We start from the raw sequence: 24,329 nt of genomic DNA, 5'->3' as shown, positions 1-24,329 counted from the left end.
GGCTTAGACCTGGTACTCCATTCTAATCCTTCCATTATTATTATTATTATTATTATTTTGTTGAATAAAATGGTTGCATTTTGCAAATTGATTTTATACTGCTCAATTCTTCTAATAATTCACTTTCTGGGTTTTCCGACCTGTGTCACCCGGTGAAATAACCTTTCAGCACTAATTTCTAGGTAAAGCTATTGCTAAATATACCAGAGAAAAGCTAAAAAGCTAAGCCGGAGTTACTACCCCCAGTGCGAGCTCCATGAAATGGAGTCGTGTATGAGAAAGGGTGAGATTGTCAAAATCACAGGCCTCCGCCCTGTAAACATTCCCAGTGTCAAAAGTCCCACTGAGTGAGGTGCCGTTACAAACCCCCGCACCACTCGCGGACTGTAAACAAACCGGCGTCACCCACATTCCACTTTTAGCACGCGTCCGCTGTTGTTGTTCTGTTCGTGTGTGCGCTTCTTTGTGTTTCCTTTGATTGATTTACTATGGCATCCTCCCTGGATTCTTCACCTAAGTTGAGTACCATCTCTGTTTTTTATTTTAGGTGGTTGAGGCTCCTTATTTCCCTCTAATTTAATAATTAGGGGGATTTATATGCCCGTCTCATCCACCTTCTCCCGACCTCATGTGACCTTCAGTCTCGGTGCGGGAATTGTCGGGGCTTCGTCCCCCTTCATTTTCTTATGTTGTGCTCTTTTGCTTATTCTATATTCAATTGGGTTTTTTATATTATTGTTTTTTATCCTTCTCTGGGGAAGTTAAGGTCCTTGTCGTTTAGGCTACGAGTTTTCCCCCTCGGGCCTATCCGCTCTTTATCAATTATTATATGCGTTATATTTTGGACCCTCACTTCCTCCAGTGCTTGGATATATTATTTGAGATGGTACAGTTATGCTTATCAAGCTTATTTTAAGCCTAGCGCACGGATGTCTTTGATATTTGCGGATTATATCCTTTAGTTTTTATCTGGAAGGTCGGCCATTTTCCCTCCGCGCTCATATCGCGTTGGGTTTGGTCTTCCCTTCTACATATGTTCTTATGATTAGTTAAATCATTATTATTTTATTGCCTAGGATAGGTTAACTTTAGGCTAGTTGAGTAGATAACTATTTCCCCTGGGCTTCCTCCCTCAGCCACTGGCTGTGTTAGGTTAGCCTAGGTTGTAGCTATGGCGGTCTCTTCCCTTGCTAGGGAGAGAAGGTTTGGTGTGTAGGAGGGTTCATAGTTGGAGCTTCCCTTTGTGTGGCGTTTGGTTAGAGAAGTCGGGCTTGCGCTTCTCCCTCTCCCTGTTTCGGCCTTTCCGTTTAGGCTCTAGAGTCCTAAAAAAGGTTAAGCTGGAATAGCGAGGGTTTCTCGCGTAGCCTACCTTCATCCGAACCACATCTTCGGGTTATTCTCCATCTTCATGTTTACCCCCTCTCCTACCCCATTACTCCTTCCTCCCCCCCTCACCTTCCCTCTCCCACCCTTGGTTCACTTTCATATATTATGTTAACTTACCAAGGCCCGAGAGTTTATCCTGTTCCTTTCGCCATAGCTTTATGTCCCCTTCCTCTGCATTGATTGGTCTGTTCTCTCGCTAACGGGTTCCGACCTTACCCGGTCACACCCAATCGAGACCTCAGTTGGGGACCGGGGTGCTCCACACCCTGTTTCCCATTCCTTTCTTTGCTTTTTGGCCTCTGAGAGTTCCCGTCCTCTCCTCTCTCAGTATCGTTCGTACATGTTCGTCCGATCGTAGGGGAGAAGGATGGATCTCATGGCGCCCGGAGAGTGCTTACTCACCCCCTGGTCGCTACCTTGGATCCCTCACTCATGGCCTATACCATCCCCCCCCCTCCTTCCCCTATAGTGTCAGTACGCGCTTTTTCCCAACCGAGTGTCGTTCTCAGAACAATATCTCGGGGGGAGGAAAAATTTGTGTTCATGTTGCCAGTTAGAGTTTCCCACCTGACTGTCTTCCGTTGTTCACACGCTATGACATTTATATTCGTTCTATTCACTTAGAACACCTATAGTTCCCAGTATCTACTCTCTGCCAACTAGCTATCTTTGTGTTTTCTCTGCTAGGTAGTCGGACGTTCTTGTCGCCTTCCACTCCGGTGGGTACGGTGTTTGGTCGGACGGTGCTCACTGCACCTCCTCCGCCGTCACCGTATTGGAGTACAGGACTCCCCCGGCTCCAAGCAGAAATATCCACTTTTATAGTTGACCTTTCCCTAGATGCATACATATTATATTCATTTTATATATATTATATTATGTTTATATACTACCCTTTTGGGACCTTTCCGTCGCTCCGAATTAACTCCGGTGTTCCCTTTAGGTTATCTTGCATGTTCCAGTAGGCCCCTTAACCTCCCGGTACGCTCCGGTGGGACCTATCTGGATATTGTTTATATATATACACATTTATTTATTACCTTGTAGATTAACTGGCCTTTTGGGACCTTCCCGTCGCTCCGGATTAACTCCGGTGGTCCCTCTAGGTAGTTGATCTTGCATGTTCCAGTAGGCCCCTTATACTCCCGGTAAGCTCCGGCGGGACCTACCTGGATAACTATTATACTAAGACACTGCTCCAGCATTCCACTCCAGCAGCCCTATCAGCATACTCATATACCGGTCAACTTGCAGATGGTGCGTTGTCAGGAGCAGGGGTGCACCGCTGTGCTGCATCAAGCCAGCGGGCATGAAGTGTGCAGGTCCCACTCCGGGTGTGCTGTCCACGTGGGGACCTGATTGTCTGGCACCCTGATGGTTGTGAGGTGTGCTCGCCCTCACGAGCAGGTTCTGGATGAGTCGGTAAGTTAGTTTTCCACTTCCGATTCACGTTCACCTTCAGTTTTGTCTCTTATGGATAATTATAACATATTCCCCTTTTAGGAGGCTCAGTCACCTGACTTTCTCCCCCTTCCAGATTGCCCGCAGCTCTCGGGACTCTTCGTTGTCAACCCTCAAGACCTGGGTCAGCGGCTTCGGGAGGAACGTCGGGGCAGGAAAACCCTACGTTTTGTCTAAGGACGTCTGCAACGTTATCTTCCCCGGCGCCTGGATCTCAGCTTCAGTTGCGGACGAGGTAGCCGCCCCCTTGATCGCTGGGATCCGGGAAATGACGCAGCCCTCCCAGGAAGAAGTCGCTGCCTGCGGAGTTATCGCCGAGGATTTTGCGGCTCTTAATCTGGACCTTGAGCCAATGAATGTTGACCTGGACTTGCAGGCAGGTAAGGGGGTAAGTGAGGCAGGTGATCTTCTCTTTAGTTCTCCTTCTTCCACTGCTTCTTCCTTCCGAGGATTTGTGAAATCCTCTTGCCTTATGGACGGTGCAAGGTCTACCGTCCCTAAGGTTAAATCAGTTAAGAAAAAGACCTTAAAGTCCCAGAAAGTCCGCTCCGGGGTTCCCTCGAAGACGTCACGGCCCTCTAGCCCCGTGCCATCTACAAGCAAGGCCTCTACTTCTGGGAAGGGAGCACGAGCTAAACAAAGTAAGGAGGTTCCCACCCCTCCTTCCTTTGATGCTGAAGCATTTGCAGAGCTTCTTATGAAGCAGTTTGACAAAAGGGTTGACGACCAGCTGTCGCAACTCTCAAGTCAGCTGTCTTCGTCAAATGCTTCCGTGCTCTCATTGTCAGAAGAGGTTAAGTCTCAAAGGACTTTAATCTCCGGGTTCATGAGTGGCGGGAGCGGTCAACAAACCCTTCTCCGTCCCGGACACCTCCAGCCTACCTCCTTTTGATAAAGGAAACCCCTGGCGCCTGACCCTCTTTGCCCCCAGCATGAGGGTACCCTCACTATCGAGGGCCTAGGCACTCGTGAGGCTGGGAGAATTGGAATTCTTCCTCCTAACCTGAAATCACCTTATGCAGGTTATGCCAGGCTTACTGAGGAGGTATGGGTTCGGTCCGATAAGGTCCCCAAGGAAACTGTCATCTTCCCGAGGGACCAGGCCCAGTCGGCCCTACTACGGACCTTGTCGGAGTGGCAGGCGGAGAACACCAAACTCACTCCAGCCAAAGGTGCCTTTACAATGTTCTCTCTGGGAGAAGTTCTCCCCACCCCTTGCACCTCTAAAGTGGCCTCCCTCACCAACCAGGCTTGTATAGAGGGTAAGCCCCTTCCTCATCTCCGGAGACAGATCCCACCTCTCTTGTCTTACCCGGAGATTCTCAGTATTGGGTAGGAGTTCGGATACCTTCACGGTGACTCGGCTGGACCCTGATTGCGCTTCTAACCTCTTCAGCAAGCAACTCCCTAAGATCCCAGAGTCGCTCCTGAAGGCTGAAGCTGAGTCTAAGGACAGACTTAGTAGGTCCTTAAACTCTCTGACTTTGGCAGAGGCAACATCAGTAGTATATATCGAAGATGCGCTATTCCAGGTACTGACGAAATCTCTCTTAGGAGTTTTCAGCAGGACCTGTATGATTTCATTAAGGCCGGTTGAACTGCCGGAAACACATCTTTTCGGCAGCCTCCATCCGTCATGAGCCTAACAGGCTCATAAAAGCTCCATCTGGGAGCTAATCTCTTCCCCCAGGAAGAGGTTGATGCAGTCCTAGCCGAGGCAACTAGGGCCAACCAGAGTCTCCGCTCCCGATGGGGTTTATCCTCTAAGAGGAAGCAGTCTGAGCCCGCTGGAACTCATCCCAAGCCAGGGAAGAAGTTCAAGAAGTTTAAACGGCTCCCGACTCAGACTATCTTGCAGGCTGTCCAGGTCCCCGTCCCTGGTCATCCTTCAACCTCCCAGGCTCAACCTCAACCTCAGTATGTGCTGGTCCAACCAGCCCATCAACCTCTTGCTGCCCCTTCATACGTCTCCTCCCCAGCTTTCAACGCTTCTTATGAAAGCCAGGGTGCATTTCGGTCCATCCAAAATGCAAAGGGAACGAGAGCTAGGGGGTACTTCCGTGGTAGAGGAACATCCCGCTCCTCCTCCAGAGGAAGGGGAGGCAGAGGCTCCAGAGGAGGCAGACCCTCTCCCGCCCAGTGAGATATCTCAGGTAGGCGGGAGGTTATACCATTTTCGGGACCAGTGGAGCTTCAGTCCCTGGGCCCAGAGCATAGTCTCCAAGGGACTGGGGTGGAGTTGGTGCAGAAGTCCTCCCCCCCCAGTCAGGTTCCATCAATCACCCTCCAAGGCTCTGAAGGACTTTGTGAAAGATCTATTATTAAAGAGGGCAATAAAGAAAGCGAGACATCTGAAATTTCAAGGCAGACTGTTCAGTGTTCCAAAGAAAGGTTCCAGTCAGCGAAGAGTAATTCTAGACTTGTCCCGTCTAAATTCCTACATTCAATGCGACAAGTTTTGAATGCTTACAATCTCTCAGGTTCGGACCCTACTGCCCGTGGAGCCGTAACCACCTCTATAGATCTTTCAGACGCCTATTATCACGTCCCGATTTGTAGAAGGTTCTCTCCTTATCTGGGGTCCAGACTAGGAAATCAAGCATACTCATTCAGGGTCATGCCATTCGGTCTCAATATAGCTCCCAGAATCTTCACCAAACTGGCAGATACGGTAGTTCAGCAACTCCGGTCTCAGGGGATCATGCTATCCGCATACCTAGACGATTGGATTGTTTGGGCATCCAACGTCAACGAATGCCGGAAAGCAACAGCCATAGTAATCGGCTTTCTGGAATCACTGGGCTTTCAGATAAACAAGGAGAAATCCCGCTTAGTGCCGGAGAGTCGCTTTCAATGGTTAGGAATCCAATGGGACCTGTGTGCACACAAACTATCTCTTCCGCCGGCCAAACGGAGAGAAATAGCAAAAGCAACCAGACAGTTCCTCAAGAACAAGAAAGCTTCCCGTCGTACCCAAGAGTCTTAGGTTCTCTTCAGTTTGCTTCAGTGACGGATCTTCTTTTGAAATCCAAACTGAAAGACATAAACAGGGTATGGCGGAGTCGAGCCAATGTCAAGTTCAGAGACAAAATATCTCTGATTCCGCCGATTTTGAAAAAGAGACTCCGGCCTTGGACGACTGTCAAGAGCTTATCGAAGTCAGTGCCTCTTCAGTTTCCTCCGCCATCATTAGTGATTCACACCGACGCTTCCCTAAGCGGGTGGGGAGGATACTCCCAACATAAGAAGGTACAGGGGACTTGGTCTACCATGTTCCTCCAGTTTCATATCAATGTCCTGGAAGCTATGGCAGTCTTTCTAACCCTGAAAAAACTGCGTCCGAACAATCTGATTCATATAAGATTGGTCCTGGACAGCGCAGTAGTAGTACATTGTTTAAACAGGGGAGGTTCCAAGTCGAGTCGGATCAACCAGGTTATGATAGCAATATTCTCTCTAGCAAACAAACACCGGTGGCATCTGTCTGCTACCCACCTTGCAGGGGTCCGGAATGTCATTGCAGATTCCTATCCAGGACAACTCCGCTGGAGTCGGAATGGTCCCTGGACAAAACTTCATTCAAATGGATTTGCAATCAAGTTCCGGTCTCAAGTAGATCTCTTTGCAACAAAATGCAACCACAAACTGCTTTGTTATGTTGCTCCCAACCTGGACCCTCTAGCTCACTCCACAGATGCAATGTCCATAGATTGGAACAAGTGGAAAAGGATCTACCTCTTTCCTCCAGTAAACCTGTTACTGAAAGTCCTTCACAAGCTCAGGACATTCAAGGGTCAGATAGCCCTAGTAGCTCCCAACTGGGTCAAGAGCAACTGGTTTCCACTTCTTCTAGAGCTGAAGCTTCAGTGTTTGCAAATTCCCAACCCGAAACTGACGCAAATAGTACAAACTCAGACTCTGTCAGCTTCCTCAAGAATTCAGAATGCCCTGGCTTTGTGGATTTCATGAAGTTTGCAGCTCAGAAGGATGCTAATATTGATCCTATTAACACTTTGTTCCTAGAATCAGATAAAGGGAATCCACTCTTAGACAGTATGACTTAGCAGTTAAGAAATTAGCACTCTTCTTAAAAGAATCTGAAGCTACTGTAATGACCACTAATTTAGCTATTTCATTTTTAGGTCATTATTTGAGAAAGGTCTGTCCTCAAGTACCATTACTACAGCAAAATCAGCTTTGAAAAGATATTTTTGCACGGGTTTAAGATTAACTTAACAGACTCTTATTTTTCGTCTATCCCTAAAGCCTGTGCTCGTTTAAGACCAGTAACCCGCCCACATTCGGTTTCCTGGTTCTTAAATGATGTTCTTAAGTTAGCCTCTGAAATAGATAATCAAAATTGCTCTTTCACTAACTTATTGAGGAAGACCTTATTTTTGATTAGTTTAGCTTCAGGTGCTAGAATTTCTGAACTGTCTGCCCTGTCTAGAGAACCCAATCATATTGATTTCCTTCCATCAGGTGAAGTGTTGCTAGCTCCTCACCCTAAGTTCCTAGCTAAAAATGAAGATCCTCGAGATAGGTGGTCTCCCTGGAAGGTCATCCCCCTCCCACAGGGCCTGTCTTTATGCCCAGTCTTTACCTTGAAAGCCTATTTAGACAGGACCTCACACATAACTTCCGGGCCTCTGTTTGTAAGGGAAGGGGGAGGAACTATCTCTTTGAAAGCCATTAGGCAACAGATCCTGTATTTCATTAAACATGCAAACCCAGATTCAGTCCCAAAAGTACATGACATTAGGGCAGTGGCCACCTCCACTAACTATTTCCATTATATGAATTTCGAGGATCTTTCAAAATACACGGGGTGGAAGTCTCCCGTAGTTTTTAAACGCCACTACCTGAAATCACTAGAAGCTCTGAAATTCACTACAGTGGCGGTAGGGAACATCGTTCCCCCAGTTTAATTCTTCTTAGTACTCAGTCACTCTCCTCCCTCCTACCTGCCTCATTTATTCCCCTTCGGTCATCTCCAGGTCAGGCATGCTTCACAGCCTATCTCCTGACCATGTCATACTTTTGTCCTGTCTATGTGTTTAATTTAAATGTTACATGTATTATCTTGTGGGACATAGTTTCCCCACCTTAGTTTTAAGTATAATGTTTAGTACCTAATTTTCACTTTTATGTACTCATTAATCTAAGGATGATTTTATATTCATGTACACTTTTATATTGCATTAAATTTAAGTATATTTATTATATCTTTATTATATCTTAATACCACATCTTGCTACTTGGATAATTAAAACTCTTGTGGAAATTTAGTTTTATTACTTTCCTCTACAAGTCTCCCTTTTGTTTCAGGATGGTATTTTGATTTCTCTGTTATTATTTCACCGGGTGACACAGGTCGGAAAACCCAGAAAAAGGATTTTGACAAAGGAAAAATCTATTTCTGGGGAGAGACCTGTGTCACCCAGTGACCCTCCCATGATTCCTTCTTTTCCCCCCTGGTAAAATACCATTCCAGGATGGGGTGCTAATGTGGAATGTGGGTGACGCCGGTTTGTTTACAGTCCGTGAGTGGTGCGGGGGTTTGTAATGGCACCTCACTCGGTGGGACTTTTGACATTGGGAATGTTTACAGGGCGGAGGCCTATGATTGTGACAATCTCACCCTTTCTCATACACGACTCCATTTCATGGGGCTCGCACTGGGTAGTAACTCGGCTTAGCTTTTTAGCTTTTCTCTGGTATATTTAGCAATAGCTTTACCTAGAAATAAGTGCTGAAAGGTTATTTCACTGGGTGACACAGGTCTCTCCCCAGAAATAGATTTTTCCTTTGTCAAAATCCTTTTTTCCTGCACATCTGAGAGTGCCTGGCTCTTTCATCGGTATGACTAACATGCGCTTCTCCAAGAGGATCTCCTGTCATGCCCAGGAGGGTGCCATATTTAATCATGTCAGGACTGCCCCATAACCTGAGAATAAAAAGGAATGACATTATTTGTAACATAGAGATAATAGATCAAGCAACCAACCATCGAGAAGCCGAGTCTCAATACCACACAGGCGATCTTCCTCCTCCCGACATCAGCGCAAAGGGCGACACCCACTGGTACCCTGGATGAGCAAACCAATCAGGAATGACCATTTGCAGGCAGCAATCTTCAGAATAATACACTCACTAATGAGCACTCCAGTGCACACACAACTATCACTGCACGAGAGGAGACTTCATCCGAGGAGAATTGCCTCAGGCAGCCAATGAAAAATCGACATGATCTGAGACCCCTCTATATATAACGCCACGAGCGCCCTGTGTCTCCAGACTCATCCCAAAGTCCAGAAGATGACCATTGAGGTGGTTAAAACAGATTGACAGAAAGAGTACTAAAAATACCAGACAGACGTCAGAACAAGAAAAAAGAAGAAATACCACTGAAAATACCATCAGGAAAATCTAGGGATTTACATACCAAGTTTCAGTAACCTGCTGTAGTGCTTTAAAATAAAGAATTTCTGCTGTAAGAAATACACTGGTTCATGCATCGAAATATGAACATTGGACAATTGTTGAATAATATTGATGTGCAGGAAAAGCGAATTATTAGAAGAATTGAGAAAACTCAGTATAAAATTAATTTGCAAAATTCAGCCATTTTATTTAACAAAATTTGCCTGAAAGAGGGTCTTCTCTCTTCATATATTACATGCAGTCACCGGTTATCAGCAATCTGAGTTTACGGCGCTTGTCAAATGACGATGATAACTGGATTTTCGACACTGATCCCTGGTTAGCCTATCGGGGCTGATCCCGGTTATTGGCGTTGATCCCCACTTATTGGCGACGCCGATCTCCGGTTTTTGACGCCAATACCTGGGGATCAGTGCTATTATTGCCGATTTTCGGTTATTGGCGATTTTTGGTTATCGTCACGCTGTCGGGAACAGAACCCCCCCTCCCCAATAACCAGGGACTGCCTGTATTATTATTATTATTATTATTATTATTATTGTTGTTATTTTGTTGAAGAGAATGGCAGCATCATTGGAATTGATTTTGTATATGGTCTTTTCAGTTCTTATTATATGGATGATATTTGCTAATAATTGGCCACTGTTCATAGTCTGGGTAAGGAAATGGTTTTTTGAAATAAGGTAAATTTTATTCCATATGAGTGGAAGTTAAAAATTGTGTGTGGTCGCCGTAGTGTTTCTGGGGCTCGCAAATTGCAGAATCTTGAAATCAGGATGCGTCATATTGTTGTGTGGAGAATCTTCTTCGTCATCTTTCTAAGGGCGTGGTGGAATTCCAACGTTTCCAACTGTATCATCAGGTTATTGTCAAGGAATGGTGGGCTTGTTTTGGTTGGAATGGGGTCATTAGTTGGTATTTATAGCGTCAGGTGCTCCATGTTGTGAGAGCTGTTTCTCATTGGCTGGCTCAGGAGATTAAGCCCCTGAGTGAAGCCGTCTCTCAGAGGTGGATGCTTGCACTGGTCTTCGTGTGCGGATGTTGGAGACTGGGAGGTTAGTATTGGGAAGGTCACTGCCAGTAGATGTAGGCATCACCTGATTGGTGCGTTTGTTCAGCTCAGGGGTGCTGGCGGGCAGTGCCATATGTGCCACTGTCGGGAGGAGGGTCTCCTCCCTTCATATTATTATTATTATTATTATTATTATTATTATTGGTGTTTTTTCATTGGTTGTCGAAGCGGAGGTTGTGGGAGATTGGAGGGGTGCTTCTACTACAGCCGGTGAAAAATCACCAAAAATATTTGTAAGCCCACTTGTGGGTATAAATATGACATAGCTGCACCCGGGCTTTATTATTATTATTATTATTATTATTATTATTATTATTATTATTATTATTATTATTATTATTATTATTATTATTTTTATTATTATTATTATTATTATTATTATTATTATTATTATTATTATTATTGTTTGAAGGAACAGACCCACCTTCTCTTAAACAGGTCTTATTAAAAAGGATGGCTGTATTAAGTGAATTTATCTTATACAGTATCTTTTCTATTTTCCTTATTCGCTTTTCGGGCTCAGCAGTGTTGATCAGCAACTGGCCGATTTTCATATTGGAAAAATGATAGTGTGTGGAATGCGTGAAGTCTTTTATTGAAATGTCCAATTAGAAATCCTTCGTTGTCTGGATTTAGGTTCTATTTCAGGTACCGTTGACATGTTTTGACCAGCTCGTTGGTCATCCTCTGGACATGGTTGAAAAAGATCTGGAGAAACAAGGTGCTTTTGTTGGTATTTATTGTGGGGGGTCTTGATCGGTGCTGAATTATGATTGGCTGCCCGGGGCAGGTTATCTCAGGTGGAGCCTTCTCTCCCATGTTGATGTTCAGGGCTCGTCTTGTGTGCTAGCGGCATTGTAGTGCTGGGGATCAATGGGAGAATTTTGATCCTCAGATGCCGAATTTTGATTCGCTTGTTCGCTATGGGGGTCGCTTGGTGCAGGCCTCCTGGCGGCTGTGGGGAGAAGAAAGGTTTCCTGCATAATGTTGAGGGTTGGTTTCTCCTTCCCAATGTGCAATGCTTCCAAGAGGCACAGGCAGCGGTGGTCTGTAGTTTAGTCAATTATTTCCATATTCGTGATTATATCTTTTCTTGCAATTCTCTGGTTATGGGTGGTCCTGGCATGGTTAAAGATGGCTCCCTCTTGGGCGTGGCAGGAAATCCTTGTGGAGAAACCCTTGGTGGTCATACCAATATAAGAACCAATGCATCCTCAGACGGGGTGTGAGTACCAGCATACCACGTTGGTTTTCTTCAAGGGGTCCTGCTGAGGGGGGGCTGGATTGTTATGCATCACCAGGCTGCTCGTCTTCTTGCTCTTGTAATAAATAACCAGATGAATATTCTTGTTGGGATCAGTGGGGCTGACATTATTCTCGATGGTGTTTTTGAGGACACGTGGCATCGAGGCAAGGCTCCTGCCGGTACCATTTATCGATGTTTGCCTTGATAGACTCTTCTGTATTCCGGTTTGGGTGTCCATTGTTGACGAGGGTATGGGCTACATGTTCCATTTCTCCGTGTGTGCCATTCCAGGAAGAGCAGTGCGAGAGGGCCCTCCTGATGTAGGCGCTGATGGTGGAGCGCTTATACCTCTCAGGGCACTTGCTCGCCCCCGTTCATCCACATGCCCAGGTTCATGCACTTCGTGTAGACCTTGGTAGAGAAAGAGGCCCCTCTCTGCTCCACAAGGACGTCAAGGAAGGAGAGGCAGTGGTTTTGGCTGTGTTCGATGGTGAAACTGAGGCAGCTATGGTTGTGGAAAGCACGCTTCAGGTTCTCGATCTCCTCTTGCGAATTGGTGCTGACGAAGGTATCGTCGATGTAGCGCACGTACACCCTTGGCTGGTCTGTGTCTTCGAATACCCTTTGCTCCACAGTACCCACATAGAAATTGGCGAAGAGGACTCCAAGGGGAGAACCCATCACCATCATGTCGATTTGGGTGTACATATGGCCATGATGGTTGGAAAAAGGGGCCTTTTTGGTGCATATTTCTAGGAGGGCATGCTCAGGGATGTTCAGGGATGGGGTGGTGGGGTCCGTATATACACGGTCCAAGATCATCTGGATGGTCTCATCGACAGGGACGTTGGTGAAGAGGGACTCCACATCCATCGAAGCAATACATCCTCCGGGGGGCACCGCTCTTAGGGCCTCCAGGAACTCTGATGACGACTTCAGGAGGGCCCTCTCGCACTGCTCCTCCTGGAATGACACACATGGAGAAATGGAACGTGTAAGCCCAGACCCTCGTCGACAATGGACACTCAAACCAGGATATAGAAGTCTATCGAGGCAAGCATCGATAAATGGTTCCGGCAGGAACCTTACATTGATGCCCCTGACTGCATAGAGCTCTTCTATAAAGGACAATATCATCATAAATATAAAGAAGACGAATGTGCCTCAAAAAAATCATCGAGAATAATGTCAGCCCCATTGACCCCAACAAGAATGTTCATCTAGTTATTTATTAGAAGAGCAAGAAGACGAGCAGCCTTGTAATGCGTAACAATCCAGCCCCCCCTCAGCAGGACCCCTTGAATAAAACCAACGTGGTATACCAGTACTCATGCCCCGTCTGAGGATGCACTGGTTCTTACATTGGTATGACCACCATGCGTTTCTCCAAGAGGATTTCCTGCCACTCCCAAGAGGGAGCCATCTTTAACCATGCCAGGACCACCCATAACCAGAGAATTTCAAGAAAAGATATAATCACGAATATGGAAATAATCGACCGAACTACGGACCACCGCCGCCTGTGCCTCTTGGAAGCATTGCACATTGGGAAGGAGAAACCAACCCTCAACATTACGCAGGAAACCTTTCTCCTCCCCACGGCCACCGGGAGACCTGCACCAAGCGACCCCCATAGCAAACGAGCAAATCAAAATTTGATACCTGAGGATCAAAATCCTCCCATTGATCCCCAGTACTACAATGCCGCTAGCACGCAAGACGAAACCCGAACATCAACATGGGAGAGAAGGCCCCGCCCGAGATGACCTGCCCCGGGCAGCCAATCATAATTCAGCACCAATCAAGACCCCCCTATAAATACCGACAAAAGCGCCTTGCTTCTCCAGATCTTTTTCAACCATGTCCAGAGGATGACCAATGAGCTGGTCGAAACATGTCCACGGTGCCTGAAGTAGAACCTGAATCCAGACGATGAAGGATTTCTAATTGGATATTTCAATAAAAGACTTCCCGCATTCCACACACTATCCTTTTTCCAATATGAATATCGGCCAGTTGTTGGTCAACATCGCTGAGCCCGAAAAGCAAATTATAAGAAAAATAGAAAAAATACTGTACAAGATGAATTTGCATAAGACAGCCATCCTTTTTAATATTATTATTATTATTATTATTATTATTATTATTATTATTATTGTTATTATTATTATTATACTGGCAGTCCCCGGTTTATGATGGGGGTTCCATTCCTACGCCGTGTCGTTAACCGAAACTTGTCTTAAGCGGAAAAATTGTCAAAAATCCTAAGAAAGGTTACTTTTAATGCCTTGGTGTATAAAAAATGATGTAAACTGCATTTTTATTGAGTTTTTCATGAAAAAAAACTTCAAATTTTTATTATTTTGCCGTTTTGTAGCCATATTTCTTCCGTCATAAGCATCGTAACCTTGGAACATGCCTCGTAAACTGGGAAATAATTTCTGATGAATATATTTAAAAGTGCTGTAACCTCAGAACGTCGTAAGCTGAACCTATCATAACCCGGGGACTGCCTGTATTATTATTATTAATATTATTATTAATACAGGCAGTCCCTGGTTGTCGCCAGGGGTTCTGTTCTGATGGTGTGGTGATACTGAAAATCGCTGATAACTTAGAATCGGCGATTTTCAGGGCTTACCGGCACCAAACATCGCCAATTTTCAGCTATCGGCTCCTCTGTTAGGCATGTATCGGTGCCATACCCAATTATCAGCACCAGTAAGCTTAAGTCGGTGATTTTCAGTGCCGAAAATTGCCAGTTTTCATCACTAGACAAGCCCCGTAAAACCAGATTGCTGATAACCGAGCCTGCTGATAACTGGGGACTGCCTGTATATATATTTTTTCTTGTCTAAGTCATCCTATTCGACTGGGCAGTATTTATAGTGTGGGGATCCGGGGTGCATCCTGCCTCCTTAGGAGTCCGTCACTTTTTTCACTGTGCGCTATGTCTAATAGCACGCTCTTCTGCATGAGTCCGGAGCTACTTTGGCATCTAGTTTTTCCAGGTTCCTTTTCAGGGATCTTGGGATCATGCCTAGTGTTCTTATGATTATGGGTACAATTTCCACTGGCATATCCCATATCTTTATTTTTATTCTGAGGTCTTGATACTTACCAGTTCTTTCTCTTTCTTTCACATCTACTCTGGTGCCCATTGTACTGCAACATCAATGAGTAATACTTTCTTCTTGATTTTGTCATTCAACGTCATGTCAGGTCTACTGTTACGTATCACCCTATCTATTTTGACACCATAGTCCCAGAGGATCTTTGCCTGATTCTTTTCTATCACTCCCTCAGGCTGGTGTTTGTACCACTTATTACTGCAATCTAGCTGGTGTTTCTTGCACAGGCTCCAGTGGAGGGCTTTTGCTACTGAATCATGCCTCTTTTTGTACTGGTTCTGTGTAAGCCGTGGACATTTGCTTGCTATGTAGTTTATGGTCTCGTCTTTCATGTTGCACTTCCTGCATATGGGTGAGATGTTATTTCCACCTACTGTATTGTTCTTTGGACAGTATTACTGTTATTATTATTATTATTATTATTATCATTATTATTATTAGTACCTGTATTATTGTTGAGGTAGCCATTTCTTTACATGCTGCTTGAAAGAATTGCTCTAGAGTGAGTTATAAAAACCGGAGCAAGATGAGAGTTAAAGAATGAAATGAGATTTTGTGTGTCAAAATTTAACATAACGAAGGCTATTTTAGTTTTGTAACAACTGTTGTGGCAGCATGAATGATAGAATTGTAAGCAAAGCAGTGCTTTAATTCAGCACAATTTGCCTAATTCTGTTTAGAAGCACATATGTAAGGTGTTGTAGTATCCCACAAGAATACTCTTGACAGAACTTGAACAGTACTTTTCTTATAGTAACTGACTACATCAGTACTGTTTTGGAATTCAGGTATCTAATTTTTTCTTGGATAGTTTTTGAGATTTTCTTGTTAGGAACAGTATTCTGGTAAGATTAAATTTTAATGAAAGTACTGTAATAGTGTGAAGAAATGTAGTTTGTAGTTCAGTAATAAACTGCACCAATGTAAAGAAGAAAATTACTATTTTACTTTACCTTGGAGAGAAGAATTTATATGTATCTTACCTATGAGTAATTTTGTATTTTAATTTTTCAGACTTGCTACACTGCACCAATGAACCAAATGTCTCCATCCCACAGTTGGCGAATCTATTAATAGAGCGTGCTCAGATGCAGTCATGGGTTATAGTCTTCAAAGCACTTATCACAGTTCATCATTTAATGTGCTATGGGAATGAGGTAATGCTTTATACCTTTTGAACATAGTATGTACAGTATATGTACTTGTAGTTATAATTTTATTTATATAGGTTTGCAATAAGCCATGTCTTTCAACTAAAAGTATGTGGGCCTTAGGGCTTTTTTTGTGGTCATGTAGTTTTTACTGTGATAGTTTTAAAGTTAATTTTATCTCAAGATATTAAGTTTTTATCAATGAAAACTTGCAGACATTTCACTGTGCAAGATCTGAGCTTTATTATTGAGTCCTTGGGGTCTATGATGGCATAGGTTTGTTGAGTCATTAAACTAGTCCTATGAGTTTATTGCTCTGAATACTTGTAGAAAAGTAATTGTATTAAAGAGAAACCAACATCCATATATTATGAAGATATGTCAGAGCAAATAAAGAAACCATATTTGTTTTCTTTCCTAGTTCATAATTTTTATGTTTGTGTTTTGTGTGACTATATGCAATATTTGTTTTAGTTTTTTGTATCTCATTCTGTAAATTAACCTTTTGATTGAGGCAGGAAATTAGCACACAAAAATAGAAAATGGCAGCATCAAGGAAATCACATTATTAATACCCCTGATGATAAGTATTAGTTTTTCTGCCTTATCAGTATCGGTAGTCAGTGGCCTATTTACAGAGTGGTGTCATTGTGTATTATTATTATTATTTACTATTATAATTTTTTTATCTCAGTCATCCTATTTGACTGACTGGTATTTATAGTGTGGGGTTCCAGGTTGCATCCTGCCTCCTTAGGAGTCTATCACTTTTCTCAGTGTGTGCTGTTTCTAATAGCACACTCTTCTGCATGAGTCCTGGAGCTACTTAGGCATCTAGTTTTTCCAGGTTCTTTCCAGGGACCTTGGGATTGTGCCTGGTGTTCGCGTGATTGTGGGTACAATTTCCACGGGCATTTCCCTTATCCTTCTTATTTTTATTTTGAGGTCTTGATATTTATCAGTTTTTCTCTTTCTTTCTTATCTGATCTTCTCTGGTGTCCCATGGTATTACAACATCAATGAGTGATACTTACTTCTTGATTTTGTCGATCGGTGTCAAGTCTGGTCTATTGGCACGTATCACCCTATCCGTTCTGATACCATAGTCCCAGAGGATCTTTGCTTGATTGTTTTCTATCACTCCCTCAGGTTGGTGTTCGTACCACTTATTACTGGAGGCTAGCTGGTGTTTCTTGCACAGGCTCCAGTGGAGGGCTTTTGCTACTGAATCATGCTTCTTTTATGGTCTTGTCTTTCAAATTGCACTTCCTGCATATGGGTGAGATGTTATTTCCATTTATTGTTCTTCAGACATATCTGGTTCTTAGGACCTGATCTTATGAAGCTGTTAGCATTCCTTCTGTTTCCTTCTTGAGTTCTCCCCTCTGTAGCCATTGCCATGTTTCATTACTGGTCAGTTCTTTAGTCAGTCTCATGTACTGTCTGTGCATTGGTTTGCTGTGCCATTCCTTTGTTCTGTTTTTCATTCTCCTGTCTCTGTATATTTCTGATCTTCGTCTACTTTTATCAGCCCTTCTTCCCATGCATTCCTTAGCCACTCATATTCACTGGTTTTCAGGTATTGCCCCAGTGCTCTACTCTCAATGTTGATGCAGTCCTCTATGCTTAGTAGACCTCTCCCTCCTTCCTTTTGTGTTACGTATAGTCTGTCTGTATTTGCTCTTGGGTGTAGTGCTTTTTGTATTGTCGTGAGTTTCCTAGTTTTCTGGTCTATGCTGCGAGTTTGTTTCCAGCATTGAGTTTTGACTTGAGTATCGCCTTAAATCTCTGCATATATTCTTTCCTGATGGTATCCTTCATCTCTGGTGTTTTATATCCTCTCCTTCTAGTATTATTCCCAGGTATTTGCATCCTGTGTCATCTAATGTGTTTGATACTATTCGCAACTGGTAGCTTGATCCATTCAGTCGTTGTCACTTTGCATTTGTGTATGTTGACCAAGGCACATTTTACTATTCCAAACTCCATCCACATGTCCCCAGATACAGTCCTTAATGTTTGGATTAGGGTATCTACGTATTTCCTTGATGCTCTTACCATACAGCTTGATGTTGTCCATGAACATCCGAAGATTGATTCTGTTGCCTCCTTTCTTGAGTTGGTATCCAACATCCATCTTCTGCAGTACTTTTGTCGGTACTTTTGTCATGTGAAGAGTAGTGGGGACAGTGAGTCGCCTTGAAAGATCCCTCTCCTGATGTTAACCTCAGCTAGTCTTATCCCAGAGCTTGTAAGTACTGTATTCCAGTTGCACATTGTATATTTTAGGAAGCTGATGGTGTTTTGCTCTGCCCCATATATTTTCAGGCATTCTATTAGCCACATGTGTGATATCATGTCAGAGGCTTTCTTGTAATCAGTCCATGCTTAGTTTGGTTCGCCTTATCTTAATATTCTTTGCTACCATTTTGTCTATCAGGAGCTGGTCTTTCGTGTCCCTACACTTCCTTCTGCAGCCTTTCTGTTGGTGGAGAATGGTATTTGTATCCTCTAGGTAGTTTTATAGCTTTTCACTGATGATACCTGTCCACATTATTGGTAGCAGGTGATAGGCTTGTAGTTACTTGCTATATTTCCCTTGTTCTTGTCTTTTTGTACTAAGGATGTTCTCCCTGTGGTCATCCATTTGGGCACATGGTGGTTTGTGATATAATGCTGGAGTTGTTCTGCTGTGTGTGGATGTAGGGTCTTGAAGTTTTTGGGCCAGTATCCATAAACTTCATCAGGACCTGGGACTTTCCAGTTGGGCATTTTCTTTAGTTGGTGTCTGACTGTGTCTGTCATGATCACTGTGAATCTTTGTTTTAGTCTCCCCATATCTTCTGCCTTGACTTCCTGGAGCCATGGTACATGTTTGTTGTGTGATACCGGATAGCTCCATATGTTTTCCCAGAGCCTCTTGGTTCGCTTTCAGGAATTTCCTGGTGGTTGTCTTCCCCTCTTATTTGGCTGTATAATCTTTTCTGGTTGGTTCCGAAGAGTTTGACCTGTTCATGTACTGTTGGATCTTATGTGCTTTGGCTTTAAGCCTCTGTTTCAAATCTGTTGTGTTGTTTAGTCCCTCTTCCTGTACTTTGTATTTCTTGTTCAGTTCCTCCTTTGTTGTCTTGCTTCTTAGCCTCTTTACTGCCATCTCTTTCAGTTTACCCAAGTAAGATCTCATGGCCATGATTTGTTTTTCCAGGCTCCTTTTCCAAGGCAGTTGCTGTTTTCGTTTCTGTTGGATTAGTTGCGATGGCAGTGTTAGTCTTTGTATTCTCATGAGCTCTACTACTTTTCTTGTTCCTGCATATGCCAGGTTATTTGTTTCTGTGATACTGATGGTGTGTATTAGTCTCATTATTTCATTAACTTCACTGGTTTTCTCCCTTAGTTTCTTGTGTTGTCGGCTTTCATGGAGGGTATCTTTGTTCGTTCTGTATCTGGCTTCATCCATTGTCTGATCTTTTCCACCCATTCCGACCTCTCTGTTACATCTTCAGTGTTTCCTCATGTGCCGTTGTTTGGTAGCTCATCATCCCTGTCGTCTTCGGTGGCATCGTCTCTTAGTTCGTCTTCTTGTCCTTCATTGCTGGGTGTTATTTCTCTTTCCAGTTCCTCTCTTTATGATGTAGTTAGCCAGTTCTTTTTCTTTATGTTCCGTACTTGGTCTGCCAGCCTCTGTTCTGTTTGAGGGGTATTTCTCTCATTCCATATGTTGACCAATCTTCTTCTGTATCCTCTTTCTGTCGGGTTGCTTCTGATGTAGAACCTCCATATTTCCTTATTTTCTTCTCTTGTCCATTTCTTCTTCTGGTTTGCATCTGTAGCTCTAGTCTCTTGGTTGCTGTCGTTGTGGTGGTCAGTCGCTGGATGATGACCTCCAAATACCCGGCCATCCTCCCCGTCAATTGGGCTGTGTACTTGGCTACTGGACAAAGCTCCTGTGTTGCCAGAGGTTCCATTTACGTCGTTTTCTTTTAACCTTTCATTTCTTTCCATCATTGCTAAGTTTTGCTTTTCAACCCATAGCTGGACCCTACCCTATCAGGAATAGGTACTTGTTTACAGTTAAGTTGACTGAGGAAATTGTGGTAAAGATCCTTTTCCATGGAATCAACGGTGAAGAGAGTGGTCACCCATCCAGCGACTGACCAGCCCCAGTGTTGCTTAACCAGTCCATCGATGAGCTAAACCACTCTGCCACGGCACCCATATTATTATTATTATTATTATTATTATTATTATTATTATTATTATTATTATTATTATTATTATTATTATTATTATATTATAGTTAGTTAGTTAGAGACCATAAAAAGTTTGTTTTTAAATGTGGTGAAAAAGGAACACAAGAAAAGTTAAAGAATTAGGCCAGCCTGGTAAGAAAACTGATGAATGATAAAAGGTGAAAAATAATGCAGCTGTTGTAGACAGGATGCAGCAAAGAACTGTAGGACCATCATAGTCCACCACACAAGACTCACTATGTGGTAAACACCCCATTCTCAGTGGGAGCCTCTATTCAAGGAAAAGGCAGCTGTTGCTTAAGTGTTGTTTTTTGGTGCTGACAAGTTTGAAAGATGTCCGATGGCATAGTAGAATCACTTTGTTGATGCAGAAGGTTTTAAGATCTCAAAGAAGCAAAGGTTAGGGTTGTGGACCCATTCTTCTGGCAGTCATGATATATCTTGTCAGAAAGTTTCATAATTTTTGTTTAACACGCATAGTTAAAAGAAAAGTATTTGAGCCTCTTAGGTGGTATGTGAGTCATATTCAGTGAAAGAAATCGCTTTTACAGATTAGTCTTGTGATTGCAATGAACTCGCTTATTGTTACTTTCTGATAAGCAGCAAGGGAGTCTCAGATTAAGTAATGCAAATAAAGAATAAGAAGTTGTTAGCATGTTTCTGCTGATCACAGAAGAATTTGGACCCCATAATTGCTGGCATTGTCAAGAAATTTGTTTTCTTAACTTTTCAGGTCATGAAATTATAATTCAGCCTCTCATCTTTCTCAGAATTTATCTTGTTCAAACTGCCTGAAACATTTTAGATAATACACTTGCAAGATATAGGCAATGTATTTCAGTGCCAGAATTTATTTTTCTCATATTCTTTGCTAAAGCTTTATTTTTAATTTTTCTGTCCTTGTATGGATTATTGATATCATATTTGTGGTTGTATAGCTTAGCAGTGGAATTCCCTCCTGTCTTGTGTCTCCCTGATCCTAGCCCCTTGATGAGGTGTGGAGCTTAGGGATCCACTGCAGGGAGTGTATGGTCTTTTACCCCTACTCTCTCTGTTGTGGATTCAACCAGACATTAGGACCTATAACTCTTTTGCTCCTCCTACTTTACATTTTCCCTTCGTTCCTTCCCCTTTCGTTGACAATCTTTTCATGGCATTGAATATCAGAAATGACTGCTTTTGTAACTTGAAGAAGGGTGTAGTTGGACAGCATGCCACCCCACTCATAGAACTAGAGTACCCAATGTGGTTGAGTGAGGGGAACTTTTTATGCTAAACCATGCCCACAGTGCTGGGTCTGTTCTTGACGGACTGACAACCCCTAAGGCACTGAAAGTATGGTGTATATCCAGGTGAGGATTCCAGGGCAGTATTGCTCCTCCCCCTGTTGTGCCTCCCTTGTGGGTGGACCTTATCCTGGACGAATCTTCTATTGTTCATTCAGTGAATATAAATCTTAAACTTCTTATGACTTCTGGCATGGCAAAGGGCAGTTCTGCCGTAGGGACTACACTGGAACCTCATACTCTAGCATAGAGCAAAGGGAAATTAACCCAGAATGTATGTGAAATAGGACCAGGAATATTTGAAACATCTTGTGATAAGTATTTGAACTTAAGGGGACCGTCCACTTTACATTAACCTTATGGGAAAATGGGGTTTTTCAAACTCTATAAAATTTTTGTTTTTCAATCGATTTTTCTCATTCAAAAACCATTTGAAAGATAATTTTCTCTACTAAAAACTAATAACTGGGATTTTTAAAAAAAATTTTAGTTTTTTTTATTATATATTTTTACGTAGTATTTTTTTTAATTTTTTTAATCGATAATTTCAATAGGTAAAAATCAAATTTAAAAATTCTGTGCTATGAATATTTAGACATTTTAATGCTCTATTATTTGGTTTTTGAACGACTAAAATCGGTCGATAAACAAAAAAGTATAATTAATTTTTTTCCGTAAATCTTAAGTTTTGAGAAAACGAGCTTCAAAGTTTTCATATACAACATTTACTTCTGTAAATTCTGAAGTAAACCTAGAGACTTGAAATTTGGAGGATATATAGAAACCATATTTATAAACATATACTGTAATTTTTATTAAGATTGTTTGAATAGAATTCAGTATACATAAGTTTGAAAAATTATAACTTCAGATAAACACTGTGAACAGACAATGCATATGGGCAATTATACATTTGTCTTTTTTATCACTGACCACATTTCACGCTTTTAGCTTACTTGATTATCATCTCCATTACCTTATGCTACTATGAATATGATAATGACGCAAAATCATTACAAATATCTACGAAAAGACGAAGAAATTAACAGAGCTTATCTTTGGTTTTTTAGAAAACTCGTATCATTCAAAGAAAACGTCGAGTTCATTTAGGAAAACAGATCTCTAAATTAGGGAGAGACTATAGAAAAAATTTTCAGGTACTCAGGACAGAAAAAGTTCCCTACCGGATTAGAGTTGCTTGCGCGACCCCGTGCTAGAGGAGGCATAGATAAGTGTAGATTGAAGCCTTTTTTAGCCATGATTTATACATATTTCATAAAAAAAATTGTTTGAAACTTAAAGTAGAGTGGTTTTCCTACCCAAAACCGTCATAAACCGAAAATGGGTTTCCAGACCCCATGGGTCGCCGGACGCTCCCCTTAAATCTGTTAGATTCTAATTGTCACATTTTTAATGTGTACAGAGACATTGTGAATTGTTGTGGCCGAGAGCCTAAGATATCATCTGAAGGCCAAGGAAAACTGACCATAGTATCCGCCTCAGCGAATGAAATTGAAAAATAAAAAGCATTATTGCATCTTGGAGGAGTTAAAGTAGACTATGCAGTACTGTACAATCTTTTTGGAATCACACCAAGGGAATGATATTTGCACCCCAACTGATGACATACTCAGAAGAGAAACTTGTAGAAGAATTAAAAGACCAGGGTGTGATTAAAGTTGAAAGAATGAAGATGATCAGTGGAGCCTCAGTTCCACTTCAAAATTTCATTATTACATTCAATTCGACTCACTTGCCTAATGTAATAAAAGCTGCATGGTTGCAGCATTTTAAGGTTAAGCAGTATATCCCAAAACTGAGGAGATATTTTTGTCAAGAATATGGACATATTTTAGGGTCTTGGAGGCAGAAGCTACAAGGTAAGCCTGTCACGTGTGTTAAATGTAGTGAACCAGAGCGTGGTCTATGTATAATAATGGAAAAATTATTGAAATATGTTGGATCCCTGCTCATGTAGGGATTAAAGGAAACAAAGAGGTTGATAAAGCAGCTAAAGAAGCAGTCCACACGACAAGAGCAAATGTAAACATCCCTATTAGTGATTTTATAAGATTTATAAGGCCAGTCATTGTAAATAAATGGTAAAATACATGGAATGAGGAACCTATAAATAATAGGAATAATATCCTGTGTTGGAAAACGGAGTTCATTATATCAGAGAGAGAGAGAGAGAGAGAGAGACATGCAAGTAATTCTGACGCGACTTCAAATAGGCCATACTCGTTTGACACATGGACACGTAATGAACAGTCCACATGGCCCTCCCCCAAATGCTCAGAATGCAAAGTGTTGATAGCCGTCAAAAATATATTGTATGAATGTCCAAAATATAACCAACAGCAATTATCAACTTTTGGAAAGAAATCAATGAAGGAATTTTTGTCAGAATCTTCTACATTTTCAGTCATTCCAATTTTAACATTCATGAAAAACTGTAATTTAATAGGTAAAATATAAAAAATTAGTAAATAATGAAAATACAGAAGCCCATAGGGCATTTAATGAATTTAAAAAATCAAATTGAGTTACTGAGCTTATTCTGAATTTTAATCTATTTTGTGTATGTATGGAAACTTGAGCAAATGCATTTAATGTGTGCATGTATTCCAGTGTAAAAGCATATGCCTTGTGGAGCTTTTATCTTTTAAATTTCATTTTCATTCATTCATCACCACGCAAATTACCTATTTAGTCCCAGTTCTTGGCCTATGGCCTAAACACCGTATTTCATCCTAATCCTTCAGGCCAGCTCTGTGAGAGCTGATAGTCAGCCCAGTGGTCTGATTAAACTATTTTAATAATAATAATAATATGTAATATGTAATAAGGAAGCAAAATGTATACATTGCAGAGATATTCATCCATCTTCTTCACCGAATTG

General features: G+C 42.3%; 1 protein-coding gene across 21 annotated transcripts in view; it reads left to right on the top strand.

Moving 5' to 3' along the window:
- Positions 1-24,329, top strand: part of lap (like-AP180) — a 425,173-nt gene that overhangs the window by 166,040 nt on the left and 234,804 nt on the right. For all 21 annotated transcript variants that reach the window (XM_067123899.1, XM_067123895.1, XM_067123896.1 and 18 more), the window contains exon 2: positions 15,755-15,897. In XM_067123899.1, the coding sequence (XP_066980000.1) occupies positions 15,755-15,897 (143 nt within the window). The remainder of the gene's footprint in view (positions 1-15,754; positions 15,898-24,329) is intronic.

This window comes from Macrobrachium rosenbergii, chromosome 21, assembly GCF_040412425.1.
Source record: "Macrobrachium rosenbergii isolate ZJJX-2024 chromosome 21, ASM4041242v1, whole genome shotgun sequence".
NCBI classification, from domain to species: Eukaryota; Metazoa; Arthropoda; class Malacostraca; order Decapoda; family Palaemonidae; genus Macrobrachium; species Macrobrachium rosenbergii.
The sequence above is the reverse complement of the archived record's forward strand: the minus strand, read 5'-3'. Positions and strand labels throughout refer to the sequence as shown.